Genomic DNA, 19,603 nt, shown 5'->3' on the forward strand with positions numbered 1-19,603 from the left:
CTAACAGGGGGTGAGATGATGTGTGCCAGGGGGGAGGGAGGGAGGACAGAGACAAAACATGACCTTGTTGGCGGAGCGCACACAGCGGCACATTGTTTTCCCCTCGGAGACACTGGCCTTGATCCTGCGCGGGCTCCGCGGCGGAGCTGGGGGCTGGGGATCCCCCTGCCCACGGTAGTTCTGGGGTGCTGGGCGCCTGGAAGGTGCTGTGGCCGTGGGGTCAGGGGATGGTGCTCGGTACATGTCCCACTGCAGTCACCAGTGAGGTGTGGGCCGGTCAGGGAGCGCTGGTGCCTTGGATGGGCACAACAAGGGTCTTGATTTTGGGACCCTCCGGTGAGATCAGCTGTGCCGGGGTGCCAAGGGACCCCCAGGAGCGAGTCCCCCATGGCCAGGGCTGGCTCTGCGCTGGGGGAGGCTGTGGCCAGTGGCCCTGGCGGCACGGGGAAGCTGCAGCCCCTTGCCAGCATTAGCATCCACTTTCGTTTAGTCCCATTTTCATTTCTCCTGAGATTTCCCTTTCCGGGAAAGCAGCAAGGAGGAAACCCAGAGGGGGAAAAGCCAACCAGCCTGCGTGCCAGGGAGCACAGCGAGGAGGGATGTGGCTCACGGCACAACCCGTCCCGCAGCAGGACCCTCGTGGGGCTGACGGGGCAGGGGGAGCGGTACCTGAGGATGCTGGGGCCGGGGTGATCAAGTGGTACCCCAGGGTGACAGACGGAGGCAAACTGCACCTTGAGACTGTTCTGGGGGTGACGGAGTTGGGATGAGTGGTACCACGGGACCCTCCCAGGGCTGAAGGGACGGGGGGGACCAGCGCCCCGCTCCCCTTCCCCAGCGGGGGCTGGCCCGGTGTCCGGGGGCGCACAGCCGGGGCGGGGGAACGGCACCACCACCACCCCCCGTCCCCGCCGGGGCGGTGGCTCCATCCCCGTCCCCCGCCCCCGGGGCGGGGTCTCGGGCGTCCCGCCCCCTCCCGCGCCTCATAAGCGGGGCGGCGGGGGGCTCAGCCCACTCCCTCTCGGCAGCCGCCGCGGCGGGGTCCGGCCCGACGTGCCGCACCATGGGCAGCCAGGGCTCCAAGGCGGCCAAGGCGGAGGGCGCAGCCCCGCCGACCGGCCACGCCGCCGCCACCGAGCCCGCCAAGGCCAACGGGCAGGTGAGTACCGGGGAGGACACCGGGGGAGCCCGTCGGGGCGGGCGGACAGACAAAGGCGGCGGCCGCCGCTCGGTGGGGAAGGGGCGGCGGTGGCGGCGGAGGCTCCGGGGGGAACCCTCCTGCCCGGCGGGCACCGAGCGATGCGGCGCCCCCCGCGCCGCGCCCCGGGCTCCCTCCCGGCACCGGGCGGGGGCTCCGACCGCCGCCTCGCCCCGGTACCGGGAGCGGAGCGCGGGCGCCGCCCGGTGGCAGCGCATTGATCCCCCCTCCCCGCGTCGGTGCGTTTTCCCCCGCCCGGTGCATCCCCTCCCCGGTGCATCCCCCCTAATTCCCGGTGTCCCCCGTTCCCCGGCTGGGTGTGGGGCTTTGGGGAGGGGGTGCCGGGTCCCGGCTGTGCCTAACGCGGTGCTTCCCTCCCGTTCCGCCCCCCCCCCCGCAGGAAAACGGCCATTTGAGGCTCAACGGGGACATGACGGCCAAGGCGGATGGCGAGGCAGCCCCGCTGAACGGGAACGGCTCGGCCGAACCCCCCCAGGAGAGCAAGGGCGACCCGGGCGGCGGGGATGCCATCGAGCCCGCTCCCCCCGCCGAAGCGGGGGACGCCAAACCCGAAGGTGCTGCGGCCCCTAAGGACACTCCCAAGAAGAAGAAGAAGTTCTCGTTCAAGAAATCCTTCAAGCTGAGCGGGATCTCGTTTAAGAAGAACAAGAAAGAAGCCGGGGACTCCTCTGGGTCCTCTCCCACGGAGGACCAAGGCAAGGCGGAGGCCAAGGGCGAGGAGAACCCCGCTTGTTCTGCTGGTGGGACGGAGCCCTCGGCCCCCCCCGAGGAGCCGGGCAGCCCCACTGGGCAGGAGGGAGCTGAGCCCAAGAGGGAGGATGGAGAAGCAGGGGGAGGCGAGGAGGAGGAGAAGCAGCAGCCGAGGGAGAAACAAGGGGACAACACAGCCAAACCAGAGGAGCCCTCGAAACCCGCGGGGCCTGAGCTGGCAGCAGCTCCAGCAGCGCTGGAGCAGAACGAAGAGTAGAACCCGCTTGGCATCGGCCGAACTTGAGACTCTTGCGGCATCGTCTCCATCCCGGTTACACCGCGGACTCGCTGCCTTGCCCACACACCTCCCCGTCCCTCCTAGAACTGACACCACTTTCTAAAACCAACACCCCCCCCCTCCCCTCGAGTTATTTCTTCCCAGTCCCATGTTAGCAAGCTGGTTTGGATTCCCACCACCACAACTTGGAGTAGTTTTCCCTGAATCCTTTAAAACTGTGGAGGAAGACTATCCTGGACAAAACTGGAATTTACAGTTTGTAAGAACCCAGCTGTCCCATCTGCTCTGGTCTCTGCTGCTCTGACTGTCCCCACGCTCCCCCCAGCAGCCTCTGAAGCCCAGTGACTGTTCAATGGATTTTTTTTTTTTGCCCTTCAGTTTACATTCCTGGTTCTGACTTCATTTAAAGTATTTTGTGCTTTTTATAGAAGTCAATGGTTTAAAAGCTAATCTGGTTAGTTTTTTATAATGTCTTACTATTGGCTTAAAACCATAAAGCTTGTAAGTTCGCTGTGTTTAATTCTGCTTCTAAGGGGTAACTTTTAGGGCATGGGGTGGAGGGAGGGGACCTGCCAGCTGTATAATGTGAAGCCAACATCATTTTTTCTCTGTAAATAATTTTTTTAATGCCCACAACACTTGATTTGCAATTTTCTAACTTCTAAGAGAAAAAAAAAAAAAGCTGTATGGGCTTTAATGTAACATTTGAAAGGAATAAATGGTGACCCCTTTATGGGTGAGCTTGAGTCCTTCTTGTCCTGGATGCCAGACCAGGGCCAGGGAAGGCAGCAGTTGCTGATTTAGTCCAACAGCTGCTGCATTTAATCACTCCAGCCCTGGTTCTGCTTGTGGTTAATTGACTTGCAGCAGATGTAGAGCTACAGCCACAAAGGACTTTCTCACACAAACCTCTTGTCACTACCTTGGGCTCTGGCTGCTCTGTACCTGGTTTCTTACAGATCTAACCCATTTTTTTCCCTTGGTTGGGGGGGAAGAAGTGTTTTCTCATAAGGAGATGCCTGGGAGGGCTATTGGGCGAAAAATCACATTTTAAGCTTTTTTAAAAATTATTGTAAGGTGGTTTTTTTTTTTTATGGCTTTAGAATAGGATTGGTTCTGCTTTCCAAAAAAGACACACTGGAGTGCAAGGATGATGCACTGGAAGCAAAGATTTGGTGCCAAAGAGACAAGGAAGGTGCAATGGGTGCCTCTGTTCCTTCTCCTGTGATCTGCACAGGGATGGAGGTGACTTTCCCCTCCACTTAATGGCCTGTTTCTAATGACCATCTAATTACCTGTCCCTGCTGGTTTGGGCTGGCAAAGGAGCAGCTGGAGAAAGGCGAGAGGACCCTTGTTTGCCCCAAAGCTGCTGGCAAGGCTGGGCCTGGGCAGGGACCAGCCCTGCTCTTCTGGGGCCCTGCAGGTAGGTGGAAATGGCCGAAAATCTTAATTTTTTTACGCAACACACCCTCCTAGTGATAGTGGGAACCTAGAGCGACCTGCTTCCAGATGCAGGAGGGTTCATCCCTATTCGTCTGGAGGGGGGTAAAAAAAGGGTATTCATGAATTCACCCCTATTCATTTGGGGGAAAGAAGGAAAAAAAAAAAAATATAATGTATTTTAAATGTAAGCGCTGTGGTCTGCAGATAGTTTTGAAGGGAAGGGCTGCTGTGGGGAGGTGGTGTGTCCTGTGAGCCCTGGGCTGGTGCATCTGCAGCGTGGCAGCCATTTTACGGAGCGCTGCGAGAGCAGGAATGCGGCTGCACGTTGGTACGCGCGGCTCCAACGGGAACTGGTTTTGTTCACGGAGGAGAGAGAGGGGTTTAATTGTCTGCTCTGGTGAGGAGAACTGAAGTTTCCCGGAGGGTTAGTGCAGCGATGAAAGCCAACTGTGCCACATGAAGCTTTTTCTTTGCTGAATGCGGCAGACGTGGCTTATGAAGCTTTTGTGTCCATTTTAGCTGTGATCACCACTCAGTTGCAGAATTAACCTGCTCTTAAAGACATTTTTTTCACTTGAATGTGAGGTAGAAAACACTTAGCTCATAATTCTATTTGTGCTGTCTCCATATTCTCCTGGGATGTGCCTTGGAAGAAATAAAAGAAGCCACTTATTTTCCTGCTGTTGGTCATAGCAGGAACAGTATTTGGTAAAAGCTCGTTCAAAAACTGTTCCCTTTCCATGCCTCATGATTCCTTTTCTAGATTAATGCTGCTTTCAGATCAAGTGTCAGCTGCAGGAGGTACTGAAACTCCAAACCCAATCAGCATCAGTGCTGCTGGATGAGACCCCAGCTGTAATTTGGGAAAGTGTCATTTTTTTTGGTTGCTGGGACCTATGTTACAACATGATCGTGACCAACCTACTGCGCCCTTTTCCAGCAATGGCTCTGAAAACTGAACTCCCACCCTACTGGAGTGTTTCCTCTCACCAGGAAGCAGCACAAACACACCAACCATAGAAATGTACCGGTTTTATTACAAAGGTTCTCAAAATTCAAAATAAAAGCATCTTTAAAAAACCACAATATGTTTCCCCCCCCGACACAAAGATACACTGATCTCTCTCGCTTCACATACAAACACTGAAGAGTGGGAGTGACATGTCACTCAGGTTCAAAGAGACTAAAAAACTCACGGTGGAAAAGGGAGAAGTATTTAAAAAAATAAAACATTTAAAAAATAACCTGTGTTAAGTTAGCAGCATTATTAGAGTTGAAGCCATCAGCAGCGCTCTGTGGGAGGTACAAATCCTCTCGTGGACGGAGGAATGCCCCTGAGAAAGGAGAGCAGCGAGTCCAAACTGCCTGCAAACCTTCTGCCAAGCATTTCACCAAAAACTCAGCTAAGGATCAGCTGTAGAAAAGGAGACGCAAAAGAAAAGCCAGTTCTGGGCACAAAAGACCTCTGGGCATGAGATAACATGTGGGAGTGGGGAGAGGAATAGTTATAAAAATGTACAGAGCCCCATCTGCTGTTCCCTTATAAAGATAACAGCTCAGATGGCTGATAAAAAGGTTCTCCGTGTTTACTGGCCAAGAGAGGAAAGATTCAATTTGGAAATATTTGTAACTTCACTTCAGAGAAGAGTTTTTGAGTGAGTGACACACGAGAGGTTTCAGGAGGGCTCTGCTCGGTCTGTCCTTTAGACAGGGTGGGAATTTCTGCAGTGGTTTGAGCCTGGGACACAGAGCAGAGCCCAGAAAGCACAGAACGGGCAGAAAAAGCAAAGCAGGCAGCCAAACGGGCAGTAACTCACTTCCCCTCACACAGAGGGGCACCGCTATAGAAAAAAAAGGTATAAAAACTTCATCCCTTCTCTTACCCGAGGTGCCTAATGCTGCCACACCAACCGGATCGGCAAGACCTTGGAAAATGTTCATCACCACACGAGGGTGATTTTCATTTTGCGTTTTCTGGCCCTGCACCTGCGGGGCACTCGGGCTGATTCACTAAAGCGCTTTTCGGGTTGGTTTTTGAGCTGCTTCATGTCTCTTTCCACAAGTTTGCTGCAGAGAGGTAGCCAACTCTATTCAAGAACTGCACTATTTGACCCTGAGAAGCGGCACCAGCTTGCAGTTACTTGCCGTGGTGGAATCAAACTGAAGACCAAAGGAATAGTCGGTCTCTCACAGGCTTCATTTGGGAACTTATATTCTCCCATCCAAAAAAAGAAGAAAAAAAAAATTCATGGCCATCTTTCCACCTAACCTGAAATGCAGATACTACTACTACTTAAATTATTCTTTTCCAAGGGTGGTTATTTCAGAGGAGAGAGCAAAGAAAGGAAGTGATTTTTTTGTAAAGACACACTAAGGAGGCAGTGGAAGGCAAGAGTGAAACTTCCCAGTCACCAAATCTGGGCAGTGCAGGTCTGTCGACTCCGCAGAATCCTCCCTATCTGCTCCCAGCGGAGTGCAGCAAGGAATAATTTACAGTTCTCAAGTCATTTATATATTTATATAGAAATATATACAGAAACATATATAAAATATAAATCCTGTGGAATGGGAGGCAACCAGAGAAGCTAAACCTACGACAACTACGCACTGACACGTCCTGTCCAGCTGCAGCCATCCTAGGTAGATTTTGTCTCTTCCTTCACCCTGTGGAAGCAAACAGTGAAGAATTTGGTTTAAACAAGCAACTCGGGCTGTGCCCAAGCTTGAATAACGAGCCAGAGCTGCAGCCTTAAAAACACTGCTTATATTGCCCATCTTTATCTAAAACTTGTGGTGTGTTACTGAACCAAGGCACTGTATTTTGAAGCCCTTTTCACTGAGGGATCTCACAGCGCTTTATCATTTGTGGTTTTCGACACATGCAAACTTTTCCTGTTAAAAGCCCGTGGCAAAGCCGCCCCAAGTTCCACGTGTCTCCTCCAACCCCTCAAGTTGTGCAACATCCCACGGGGGACATGGGCAGATGCGCAGCGTGCACAGGCACAGCCATTTAATCACCACACCAGGACACAGGGCTCACCCTTTGGGTTCTGCTTTCTCCTCTTTTGGTTTTTCCTCTTCTTTCTCATCTAGGGAAAAAACAAATATAAATAAAGACACCCAGTAGTGCAGTAGGAAAGTAGCTGGCAGGCAAAGCTCCACAGAGCTGGGAGGGCTCCTAGTCCCAGCTCTCCTGCTTACCTTTCTTCTCCTCCTCCTCCTTCTCCTCTTCTGTTTTCACACGTTTCGCTTTCTTAAAGTTGGCGACATTTTTGCGCCCTCCTTCCCCTTCATCTTCGGAGTCAGAGAATTCTTCATCACAGGATATTCTCTTATCAGAATTGCGGACTGAATGCAAAGAGAACAAGAGGTTGTTTCAGCAGATTTAGAAGTCAGGAGACACCGAGCACTAACATCTACTCACTGGAATGAACTAACAAGCCTACGTTAACTCAGAATTAGGCCACGATAAAAACGCTTTATCTTTCTACTTGCCGTATCTTTCAACTCATCATCTCTAATTGTTCCTGCCTAAGATCCACGATCACATGTATGACTTGGATTAGGCACAGTGTGTAGACTTGACAGTGTAAGCAGGTTAATCAACCTCTACTGAGAAAATCTGTCTGCCAGATCTAAAGGCCATCAGCCAATCTGGATATAAACCTGTGTTTTCACTGTGGAAGACAACTTGGGATCAAACCCGACAGTCTCTGTGTTCTGCCATAGCACCTACATCACAGGAACTGTTTAAATTCTCACATTAAAGCCTAGGTTCTCCCTTTATGGAAATCATCTGGCAAAAGTGTCGTTTTTCCAAGGGAAAAGAAATCTACCAGCCCTGCGCTGCTGAGCATCATTGCTTTATCTTACAAAATCAGTCAGAAAGGTGGGAATAGATTCAAACCGAAGGACTCCAGAATCGAGATCTATCTAAGTTATCTATCTGCCTGTCTTTATTAATTAAAGTAACTCAGTTACTTCCCCAGCTAACCGATGCCGCTCGGCTTTGGCACCCACGGGCTCGCAACAAGCACGCATCACAGCCGGGTAATGCGACCACGCCAGAGACAAGCACCTACTTGAAATGCGCTTCTCAGGATCTTCTTCCTCTTCGTCTCCGCTGTCTTCCTGAACAGCATCCTCAGGAATCGGCTGCATCTGGACCCCAGGGGCGTGCGGCAGCATGCGCAGGTTCTCAAAGAGGCGTTGCCTAGAGCCAGGAGGGGAAAATCTCCATCAGCGCGAAGCCCCCGCCAGAAGGTGTCAGTCTCGCAAAGAGGAGCAAACACTTACTTGATCTTCTCGAGGTACTCATTGGTGTTCTGGTTAGTCATGTTCGAGGGACTGATGTGGAGCTTAAAGTCCGGGCCAAAGTACTCAAAATAGTCATTATATGGAAGCTCTGCGGGCAAGTTAAAAAGGAATAAACATCAAATTACCACCGGAGTGGTGATGAAATACCACAAACACATTGTAATTCTACAGGAAAGCACAACGGCATTTACCTAAGCACAGGGGCCAAAAGCTTCCCTAAGCCAAATTCAGATGAAAGCAGACAACTTAGCAACAGTGCAGTTAAAAGCTTAACAGTTAAACACTATCAGCGAACACAAAAGTTTTCAGGGTGCCTTTTGCTGGAGGGGAGAGCTACAGGACTAGAACGCAAATAAAACCAGCTACTGCAAATCAGGGCATCCAAAAGCTCTTCCGCAGTAACAACCAAGAGCCAATGAAACATCTCAGGGTTGCTGCCCCTCCCACAGCAACACAATTTCCCCGAGCTCTGTTACTGGAGTGTTGTTGTCCCTTAGTTTTGCTTCAAAGGCTCCAGGGGAGAATTACCATTGGGAATTTCAGTGTCCAAAGCCACGGCAGTCTCATAGGTCCAGCATCTAGCCACGTTGCGGATCGTGTAGCCACCTCCTCCCAGCATCAGCATAGGCAAATTAAAACTTTTTACAAACTCCACACACTTGGCATGACCTGCAGCAAAAGCAGTGGGAGGAAAAGGTCACAGGAACAAACTTTTTAATGAAATCAAATTATATCAGTTATGCCAGTTCAGCACTGGCGCTGTACAGTACTCTTACCTTTGATGGTCAGATTAAAACAACCCAGCCTGTCCCCTGAGAGAGAATCCGACCCGCACTGCAAGACGACTGCGCTAGGCTGGAACGTCTCCATCACTTTGGATATCACCTAAACAAGAAACTCGTTGTTACACCCTCTCCGCAGGACAGTGTCACAGCAACACAGCGATGTCCATGTCAGGAAGTGACATGAGGACATCCCTGGTGTGCCCACAGCTGCTGGATCCCTGATACTGGTAACAGTGAGGCGCTCACAAAGACCAGCTTACTGACGACAGGCTGCGATTGTGAGAGAGGAATACAGCCTGCGAAGAGTCGTATCACAGAAAAAGGAATTATTCTCCCCAAAGAACAGCTCCACGAGCCACCCAGTGACAAAGTGTGATCCACAAAGAGTCACTCAGCAAAGATGTCTTCACTTACTGGCTTGAATATTGCTTCGTAGGACTCATCATCGATTCCGTCCCGGAGGGGATAGTTGACAGCGTAGTACTTGCCTTTGCCTGCACCAATATCCTGTTAAAGACAGGAGAGATCACAAGTCACTAGAGAACCACCTGCGGCACATCAATTGTGCCCCAAACTGGGAAGGGGAGTCTGGGATTCCATTAGTGTAACAGCCTCAAAATGCCAGTGTGGGATGACCACACAGTCTCATAACTGAAGGAATCTATTTTTACTTTAAAATAATACATATGTATTCACATTTCCATTATCTCTCCCATACCCAAGTGTTTTATAAAAAAATAATTTCATTTATGCTGCAGATTGGCTGCAACAGGCAAGAATGCTGCAGCTGCACGCAAGTTCACATCACCAGTGCCAAACTCAGGGCAGGGCTGAAAAAATACAACTCACAAGTGGAAGACAGGAGAATTTATATTAGAAAAAGGTAATTCCACTAAAAAGCACATTAAAAAAAAAAGGTAAAGAACCTTTCAACCCTGAGAGCAGCATTCTGGCCATGTCAGAAGGCACAGAGTGAACCGCACCTGTATCTGACTAGAAAGAGTGCCAGTTAACACCGCGATTCGTTACCAGGCAGAACTGACTCATAGGAGGAAATGCCACCAAGATAAACCAACACACACACAAGTACTCCCTCGTAAACTTTCACCCAAAAGCTTCGGTGACCCAACTTAACTTGCCAAGTATCTACAGAGTCACTTTTCTGAGCATAATCCCACCAGAAGGCTACTAGGAGACTCGGGTTTATTATTATACAGGCCACGATCACAGGAACACCACCTTTGCCCTCAGAAAAAGGATTCCACTTTGAGAGCAGGAAAACCCAGGAGAGCAGTGATTTTGGTTAAGCTAGTGTGACCGCAAACAGATAGAAAAGACCAAGTTTCAGGGTAATTTTCTGCTAAGCCTTCATCCTCACCCGTAGGTCCCCTGTTCCTGGGAAGTACTCCCCGTACTTATGGAAGGACACGGTCATGACACGGTCTGTGGTATAAAAAGCTTCCTCCACACCGTCTCCGTGGTGAATATCGATGTCGATATACAGCACTCTCTGGTGATACCTAGGATGAGAAAGGAGCCAAAATATTGCGTTTCTTCAGAGCAGAAACCGCCTTCACCAGCAGAGCAGATGGGAGGAAAGCAAGGAATCGCTGCTAAGCCCCGGGCTGCAGAGCTCCCAGCCAGCTCGCTGTGGAGAACAGCCATGGGCCTTGGTCAGCAGTGGAACGCAACCACAGAGGAAAATGAAGTGGCTTTTGCTGCTGCGACTGCTCTTTGAAGGCAGACTCAGCCCCATTTATTCAGAGTCAGCCAAGAGACTGCATTTTTATGTCCAAGCCTCCCACTGAGGTTTGCCTTGAGCCAAAAGCTGTCAGATCTTACAGCTGCGCTCCCTTTTCCAGGCTGGGTGGTAGAGGGAAGGGTCTAAGAGCAACCACACAACGCTCCAAGCCTTCTGCCTCCTGCACAGTGCCACCACCCTTCAGGAGAGAGGGTACTGCATCCCAAAAGGGAGCTGATTAACCCCCCTAGGAAAACACAGCTAAAAAAAAAAAGCAACAAAAAGAGAAGACTGGAAAGAATGCACTAAGGAATCAGAAGAAATGCAGCAGAATGGACAAAAAGGGATAAATAGTACTGCCCGTACTTTAGGAGCTCCAAGATAGCCAAGACGATATCGTTGACATAACAGAAGCCAGAAGCCTCTGACTTCTTAGCGTGGTGAAGGCCCCCCGCCCAGTTCACAGCAATATCCGTCTGTTGCTTGTTCAGCTTCACAGCACTGGCTGTTGGGAGAAGAATTACAAAACATTAACACGAGAGCAAAGGCCCCATGACAGAGACCGAGGAGTAAAGCACTTGGTCCCTCGTGATCACATCATGGCTCATGTGGGCATTTGGGGACTTCACAAAGCACAAGCCCAAGGGTTTAACACTGGGTGTCTCAACAAACTAACAAAAGGCAGAGAAATGCAGCCTCTGCTTTGCCTGCAAACACTTTTCACGGCTTCCTACTTTTGCCCCAGAGCACAAAATCTGCACAAACAAGTCCACAGCATCCCAGCTGGGGTCACAGCTGAAGACAAGTCTAGATTCCTCAGTGCCCTGAACAAAAGATTGTAATGAAAGGTTTTATCCAACATCTATTTAGGTCATTCACTGAATATGCATTTAGGCAAAGGAAGTTCTCTGCCCCCAGCCCCTTCATAAACTTTCTGCTAATTTTGCAAGTCTCCCAGGATCAAAGCAAATGATATATTCTGTGGAATCTAGTGCCGTGGGACCAGAGAGCGCAGCTACCTCAGAAAACGCTGCCGTCAGTATTTGTACGTACTGCTGAACCGTGTTACAGGAAACAAAGAGTTCTCGATGTCATTGTGGGAGTAGCAGCCACAAAGCTTTAACACCCATGCACAGTAACACGCGTCTGCAATACCCACTATTTCTGCAACAAAGTATTCGAAAATAGTGAAAGCATTTTAAATGTTCCAGCTTTCAGGGAGCGTACTGAAACCTTTCAGGTTCTGTTTTGCCTCTTGTCCAGAGACAGAGGCTTTTTGTTAAAAACACCAGATAAAGTAACCCTTTTCTTTCCTTTCCAGGTTATGTTTGCCCAGAGCAAGGTTTTTACAACTTTTTTTTTTTTCTGTAAATTGATTTTTTTTTTATTAAACCCCTGTTGCTGCTGTGGTTCTGTTTTAACTCTATCACTGGCAATGTTGTTATACCATTTACAAAGTCCTGCACATATTCAGTGAAGTATCTCGGACCATTGAACATACACTTAACAAATGTAGAGGGACCCATCAATATGCAAGGCTTGAACTCTCACATGGGAAGAAATCTGGCTCTAATTATTAAGGAAATCAGAAATAGGTTCACAGGGCTTCCCCACCACCACCTACAACAATTTATTTCCTAGACAGAACAACATTACTTACACCTGCTGAAGAGCAAAAGAAAAGAACGCATGACTTGTGAGCTTACCAACGGAACCTCCAGCAGAGAGCTGGCAAAACTCAAACAACCCATCAAACACAGGGCAGTCTTCCCCAACATTAACTGGAAAAGAATAAAAAAAGAGTTAGTAAGACAAAGCCACAAATAAATGGCAAAGCTTATACCCACATTCTGATTTAAAAGGTAACCAGATAAGCGATTAAACATTTTAAACAACCAAATACCACTCACAAATAATAAGATGTTAATGTGATCAACCTGAGGATTGCCTGACGAGGCAAAAAGGTTGTTGCTGTAGGGGAGATGCTCCCGACTTGTATAAAAATGAGAAAGCAGGTCCCAGGAAGAGCGCAACACATCATCTACCGATTGCGCTACCGGGGGTGTTGAAACCAGCCGGTCACGTTGGAAAATGGGCAGGCGGAGAGGAGACGCTGTCGATAAGAGCTGCACGATACCGACACACGGCCTCGGCAGCAATGCCAGCGACGCTCCTGGAGGCACCACATTTACAGGATTCTGCTCTGGTCACCACAGGTTGTGCAAAACAGGGGCCAGCACCCCTCGCCACCCCCCATGGGCCAAGCTGCGGCCCGGCTGCCTGGATATTTCGGGGGAATAGCGCTGTTTCTGATGACAGAGCCGACACCGAGCTCCATTTCACACCCCACAGCACACGGGAAAGGTTTTTGCTCCTGTTTCCTGCTGACGAGGAGCTGAGAAAGCAACCAGGAGAACGTGGGGAGACGGCAGACAGTGCTTCATTCCGAACAAGAAGTTTACATCCACATCTGTTCTGTTACACTTTGTGCATTTCTTTTACTTCACATGGAACAGTCAGTTTTTAAGTTCTCGGCAGCAGTTTTGGCCTGAATACATTTCTACTGTATTAGTTTTGAGATTAGCAACAAAAACAGTAACAAAAGATGTGTATTGAATCTAGATTTTGCAACGCTTGCTTTTTACAAACAAACAAAAAGATAATCTGTATTTTTGTAATGTTTTCTTCTGTGAGAAAGGCACAAACAGCACTAGAAACTGGTCAGTGCACAGTGTCCACAAAGCCCGTGTGATCAGGGAGTCTGAATGGTCCCAGCTCGGGACAAGGATCTCTGAAAAGGACAATACCCAGCAGGAGACCCAGAAGGAAACGATTGTTCCCACTTTCCAATTGTTTCAGCAGGGCAAGGAAACTGGCAGAGTATGAACAATTAACTCAAGAGGTGGCTGGAAGTGAGGAGACTTCAAATCACCGATTTCTGCATCCTTCCCATGACACCAAATTAAACTTCTTGGCCTTTCGGTTACAGATGGGTCTTCCCAAGAAAAGCTCTGGCCTCTGCTTGTTTAAGATTAATTTTCATATTTTGTCTCCTTCGGGTAAAAATAGTTCTGTGGAAGTACAGCAGAGAAAACATTGACTACCAGAGAGAGCAGAGTGGGCGTTTATGAGCCGTATCTGCTTCAGGGGTAAACAGCTCCGTTTGTGTAAATATGTACTTTGGTATATGTCATTTGGTATATTAAGGCATATCATTTACTGTGGGAAATCTTTCAATGCATATTACTCATGAACCACATTACCCGTTGTGCTTGTGCCTTAACATCTGTCCCCTTCAGCTCACACCAGACTTCCACATGTCTCTACTTCAGACTCAAGGCCCATATTTCTTCTAAATTGGATATAACACTTACTCCCTATAAATTAACCCCATGGGCCAACAACTTTTTTCTGCTTTTGAGTGTGCAAGACCAAAATACCGTTTGAATAAACCTTGAGCCTTCCCCGCTATTAGTCTATACTTGCTAGAATCCTCGTTTGCCGCAGCCATTGCTGAAGAACATCAGCTCAGAGTTGCAGAGGGATCAAAAAAAGGTTTCTATAACATTAAAGCCACCATTAGTGAGTCTTTCCATGGACTGGAGAGGTCAGAACAAGAGATTAGCTCACAAAATAAACCATTTGAACACAAAGTGGGGAGGTATCATTGTGCATCTCAACCATCCCCCACTTCCAAACTGCCACTGTCCTGAAAATCCTTCAGCGTTACCGCAGGTTTTGGACAATTGATGAGTTGAGGGGGTTTTGTTTGTTTGTTTTAAATTACACGATCCTTTCCCACCTCAATACCTCTGGTTAAAGATAAGCAATAACACAAAATACACGCAGTTCATAAATGGAGTAGTTCAGTCATCTGAACCCATTTTTAAAACACTGGATTTACCAGAAAAATCAAAAACGAAGTCAGAAGGAAGACAATTCCCCATGGTTCTTCCTACTCTTTTTATCACAAAGCTCTAAAGTTGGCCTAGGACTCCCCGGAACCACAAATTTTAACACTGGCAGGAACTACAGGCATATCTTACATCTCTGCATCTGCTTGCTGTACTCAGACATGTTATCCGGGCGAATAGACCTCAGAAATTTTATGTAGTCATCACTGTGGTACTTGGTCATTTCTTCTGCGTTTGCCTTGTGAGGGCGCTGCAAGGGAAAAAAAAGAGCAAGGCTTGTTTTGCAACACATCTCCACAATTCCCATTTCCAATCTCAGATTATTCCTCAGATTTACAGCAAAAAAACCTCAAACCAGCAGCATTAAACAAGAGAAACTTATTTTCACAGGCAAAAATGCCATTACCAGACACTGGAGCGTATTACTTATCTAGACAAATAAAATATTTAAGTTACAAGGAGAAAAGCAATTTTCCAGTCTCCACAGCTTATCTGAAGCAAAGAACATCTCACTACAAGCAATCAGAAGAAAACAGAAATACATCAGCACAACTGTTGTTTTTTTGTTTCCTTTCCTCTTTGGCTCATCAACAGAAAAAATGAGTTTGAAGCATCAAAATTAAAACCCTGACAAGTAAAGTAAGATCCTTCATATATGTTTTTCTCCATGACCAGCCCTACACTTACATATATCTCCATCTTCCTGTAGAGGCCGTAGTTCAGCAGCAGGTTGTGGGTCATCCGGATCCTGTGGGGTTTCATTGGGTGTCCTTGGCCATAATAGTAGTTTCCAACATCGCCTGGGAGCAGAAAGGATTTTGTTACAGCAGGAAAAACTCCAAATTCCTTCAAAGAGAATCAGAGCTGAGCCACAGGAGCCATCGCATTATCTGTCATTTTATCTGGACATCTGTTCGCAGGGGACAGGGTCACAAGTGTCTCCATGGATTCAGAAAAGTTTATCCCAAATAAGACAGATATTTGGAAATCAGGTTGTGGTCAGACAAGGAATGTTTTAACGCTGGTTCTGGGGAAGGGATTCCAGGTAGAGTCCCAGGTTAAGAGGGGGGAGCTCCAGCTTTCTTGGGCAGGAGGAGCTTTGGGCTCCACATCTCCAGCTCTGCAGTGTCCTCTCCAGGCGGTTCAGGATCTCACATTTACAGAGCTCACCAGAAACACAACCATGCTCCGAGCAGAAACCCACGCACCAAGAGGACGCAGGTTTAATCCCGGCTCAGACAGTGACTCATCGGACGCAGCACGTAGCCTCTTCGCCTCAGTTTCTTACTATTTACCCAACAGAAACGAGATACAAAGCAGCTAATTCTGTCAATAAGCCACCACCAGCACAGCTGTAATTTTACAGCTTCTCGATCATTTTCACCTATTATTACTGCTTGAAATCCTTCCAAAAAAATCGCGGTCCCAACCAACCACACACCCACGCAGATGCACCTGACGAGCACCAGCGTTAATGAAGTTACCTTCGTGCAAATATCTCCCCACGTGGATTTTCCCCTACCCAGCAAAAGCTGAGCTCGTGCTGCGCTCTCCCACAGTCAGCACCACAACCTAAGGTGGTTTTTTTTTCTCCCCTTCTTCTCACAGGGTACTTATTTTCATGAAACTCACAGAAATTTAACTTTCAGATTTCTGCCTCCTGCCTGATTTGGCTGTGAGAGGCACAGACTCAGCAGCAGCAACATCACGTAAGCCTCGTTTCCTCGGGAAACCAGACCAAGTTGATCATGTAGTTGTACAACTCCCCATCAGTTTAGGAAGCAGGAGACCCAATCCGGTCTGGCTGGTGACTCAGTTGGGAGTATTAATATTTCATCACCAAGCTTAACATTCAGGAGAAACTACTGCTTCCTTGCAGCACACGGCTGTAGACTTCCCTCCTGCGGACACGACCCTATTTTCAGTCAAAGTAGATGCAAACGGTGCAAATCCTACACCCAAACAATTCTGCTGCTGGAGTTTACCTGTCCGTGGCACGACGGTGAAATGGGGTGCCCTTTGCACAAAGGGATTTTACTGGAGGAACTATCCCTACAGTGAAATCAGGTTAAATCAAGCTTTAGGGACCTCAGTAAGAGATGCTCAAGACCGCATCTAGAAAATACAAGCACAAAACTACATGAAGCTTTGAAAAAACATCATCATTTCACCCTGGGCTGCAAGTCCCTGCATGGGGAGCTAATAAAGAAGTTTCTGTTCAAGTTCAAAGCCTCGCACACACCCTCAGGGTTTCCATGAAGGATCCTTATGATACCTGATTACCTTTTCCCCAACCTCTGCAACTCACCCAGCGCCTTCTCCATCTGAAATCTGTGGCTGGAGGAAGAGACCTGCACACCATCCCAAACAGCACCCAGGGACCTCCTTTCAGGGAATTCCTGCACCAGATTGTGCTGCTCTAAGCTCCCTGCGTGGAAAATAAAAGACCCCACCAAACCAGCCTCCTACAACTTCAGATTATGCCTTCCCCGGCAATAAAAGCACACTTTCACCCCAGAACACGCTGTGGGTGTTTGCCAGCCGCTCATAAAAGAGAGGGGGAAACAAGGCACTAAATCCTCACCAGAGTAAATCAGCTATAGACAAGAGTAACGCTGACTTCATGCAGCTACCTTGCAATGAAGACTACAAGGACGGCTCCTCTGCTTAGCATTTTCGAACAAAACGACTGCTTATTTCATATTTAAGACATCCTCGCGTGCTTTTAAAGATTCTAGCTTGTTCTCAAACTGACGAGCTGCTTTGTGAACATGTTATATTCTAAGGACAGGGATAAGTTTGGACACAGAGCCCATCTTCTTTCAACATCCAGGCTGTATGCGCACGTACGGCATTCTGGAACCCCCTGCAAGCGCTCTTAAGTTTAAACCAGGCATTTTAGGGCCCGGGGCTCCATCATCCTCTTGTACATTTTGAAATGACAGGTGCTGTACAGGGATCGCTTGTGTGGTGAAATGGGGCTCAGTTTTGCTGCACTCAGGGCTCTGCTCCAGACTCCTCCTCACCCTGCCCTCCCAAAGACACCCTCTGAGTCACAGACCCTGCAGAACTGTCATTACGAGTTACAAACCTACTGCTTAGAGTTACCTTTCTAGAGAAATAAAAGCCTTCGCTATATGCCTGGCACATACAGCAGTTTTCAAAAGTATATTTTACTGTTTGAGCACTGAACGCATCTGCTTACCAGGGAAAAGTAGCGAGAAAAAGTTTTTATTTTATTTCACAGACTAAAAACCACGACGAAATAGAGAATCGAATGGTACCTTTCACCGAGAGCGATCACAGACTCTATTAAAAATGAGCTCGCCCATCACCGGGGCACCAAGTCGCCCCTCCAAAGGGGAGGCAGATGTGAGCGATCAGAGGTGATGCGACTGTGATTTCTCCCACAGATTATGGGGTAGAAGTGGGGAAACCGCACGAGACACCCAGCCTGGGATTTGGCCAGCTCAACCACCCCGTTACTTCCCTACCCCCATGGGATGACTATACAGCCCCAAAGCAGCGCTTCCCCAGCCTCGTAAAAAGGAAAAACAAAAAAAAAATCCAGTGTATAATCCGTCCAAGTTCAGAGCCAGAACTAAACAATGCTCCTACACACAGGAACTCCCCACAAACAGCCACGCAGCCGCTCTGGCTCCCAACACCTTGGGGTCTGTCCCTTGCCTGACAGCAACGCGGGAGCTCCGGGAGTGACTCTTCCTCCCAACGCGGTTCCAGGTTTCACCTCCCACAGCCCGTTCTGTCCCCCTGCACCTCCCCAGCGTCCCAGCGCCTCCCCAGTGTCCCCATCCTCCCAGAACCCTCCTGCAGCCTCTCAGAGAGGCTCCCAAAGCCTCTTGGCGTCTCTCCTGGCCCCTTCGCAGCCTTTCCCCACCTCCAAAGTCCCCAGGTCTCCCACCCTACCCCTCTCTCCCCCCAGTCCTGCTCCCCACCTTCTCCCCCACTCTTCCCTCTCCCCCCTCCGCTGCTCCCCCATATCCCTCCTATGCCCCCCCGTGTCCCCCACTCCCAACCCCGCTGCACCCCCCCCATAATCCTGCCCCATATATATGTCCCTATCGCTCCCTGCCCCCCAGTGACCCCCATTACCCCTCTCACCACCCTCAGGGCAGCCCCCAGCCCCTCCCCATTTCCCAGTGACCCCCCCATTACCCCTAACCCCCCCTCAGAGCAGCTCCCACCCCTCATGTCCTCCAATGACCCCCCATTACCCTCCCCCAGCCAACCCCTCACCCCCAGTCCCCAGTGATCCCCATTACCTCCCAGTGACCCCATCACCCCCCCCACTGCCCTCCCCTCCCCCCCCCCGTCCCCTCAGCCCCCCCACACACACCGCCTCGGGACCGCCCCCCACCCGACCCTGCGATCCCCGCGGTCGCCCCCGTCGATTGCCCCGTAGCCCCTCACCGTCGTAGTAGTAGCAGACTTTCCGCTTGGTCCCCTGCGTCAGCGCCATTTTCCTGCCTCCCCACAGCGACAGACCCTACCGCCGCGCCGCGCAACCCAACCCGGCCCGCCCCGGGGCCCGGGCCCCGCCGCCCCACTTGCCCCGCCCATCACGGAGGCCCCCAGCCTATCGGGGAGGGACGCACCGCCCCCTCCCTCTCGTCGACCAATAGGAAATCGCGGCGGCGGCAGCGAGCGGGCGCGGGGGAACTAGCAGGCTAGGGGGAGCCGCGGGGTGCTTGGGCTGTACCACTGCTGCGGGAGGGTGGGGCGCGGACTGCACCATCGCTGGGGAGTGGGGGGAGCTAACGGGGAGAGGGTCCAGGTGGGCGGGGAGGAACCACTTGCAGGTTGGGGGGGGCGGGGAGAACGCCAGGTGGGACTGAACCATTTGTCGGCGGGGGGGACACGGTAGATGCCTCCACCAGGACCCCAACCCCGGCTCGTCCCACCCGGGGTGGGTGAGAGCGGGGCCATGGGGGGCTCACACCGCCGGGTGCCCCCGAGGGCATCATCATGGCGGCCTCAATTTCCCCAAACCGCGGTGGCAGTTCCAGGACAGCTCTTGCAAACACCGTGCGGCGGAGAAGGAGCTGCCCAGAGCCAAGGCTCGGGGCTGCCATTGCTTGCAGGGGGGTCCATGGCATCACTGGGGGTGAAGGAAGAGGCGAGTCCCCCCCTCAGCCCCGTGTGGGGCTGGATTTGCACGCAGGGACACCGCTCAGC

The 19,603-nt window shown here is 50.3% G+C and overlaps 2 protein-coding genes across 2 annotated transcripts; one reads left to right on the forward strand and one right to left on the reverse strand.

Annotated features, from left to right (window-relative positions):
• The first annotated feature begins 1,032 nt into the window (after positions 1-1,032).
• Positions 1,033-2,875, forward strand: MARCKSL1 (MARCKS like 1). Its single transcript, XM_065650690.1, has 2 exons — positions 1,033-1,159; positions 1,599-2,875. Exons 1-2 carry the CDS (start codon positions 1,064-1,066, stop codon positions 2,184-2,186), a joined length of 684 nt encoding a protein of 227 aa, XP_065506762.1. The 5' UTR covers positions 1,033-1,063; the 3' UTR covers positions 2,187-2,875.
• A 1,808-nt stretch (positions 2,876-4,683) lies between these two features.
• Positions 4,684-18,944, reverse strand: HDAC1 (histone deacetylase 1). The gene is made up of 14 exons (XM_065650481.1): positions 18,839-18,944; positions 15,095-15,207; positions 14,540-14,657; positions 12,200-12,274; positions 10,860-10,998; positions 10,131-10,272; positions 9,167-9,259; positions 8,744-8,852; positions 8,496-8,636; positions 7,947-8,055; positions 7,733-7,863; positions 6,852-6,998; positions 6,691-6,739; positions 4,684-6,314 (listed from the first exon to the last, which is right to left on the reverse strand). Exons 1-14 carry the CDS (start codon positions 18,885-18,887, stop codon positions 6,287-6,289), a joined length of 1,443 nt encoding a protein of 480 aa, XP_065506553.1. The 5' UTR covers positions 18,888-18,944; the 3' UTR covers positions 4,684-6,286.
• Between the last annotated feature and the right edge of the window lie 659 nt (positions 18,945-19,603).

Source organism: Caloenas nicobarica, chromosome 23 (genome assembly GCF_036013445.1).
Source record: "Caloenas nicobarica isolate bCalNic1 chromosome 23, bCalNic1.hap1, whole genome shotgun sequence".
Lineage (NCBI taxonomy): Eukaryota > Metazoa > Chordata > Aves > Columbiformes > Columbidae > Caloenas > Caloenas nicobarica.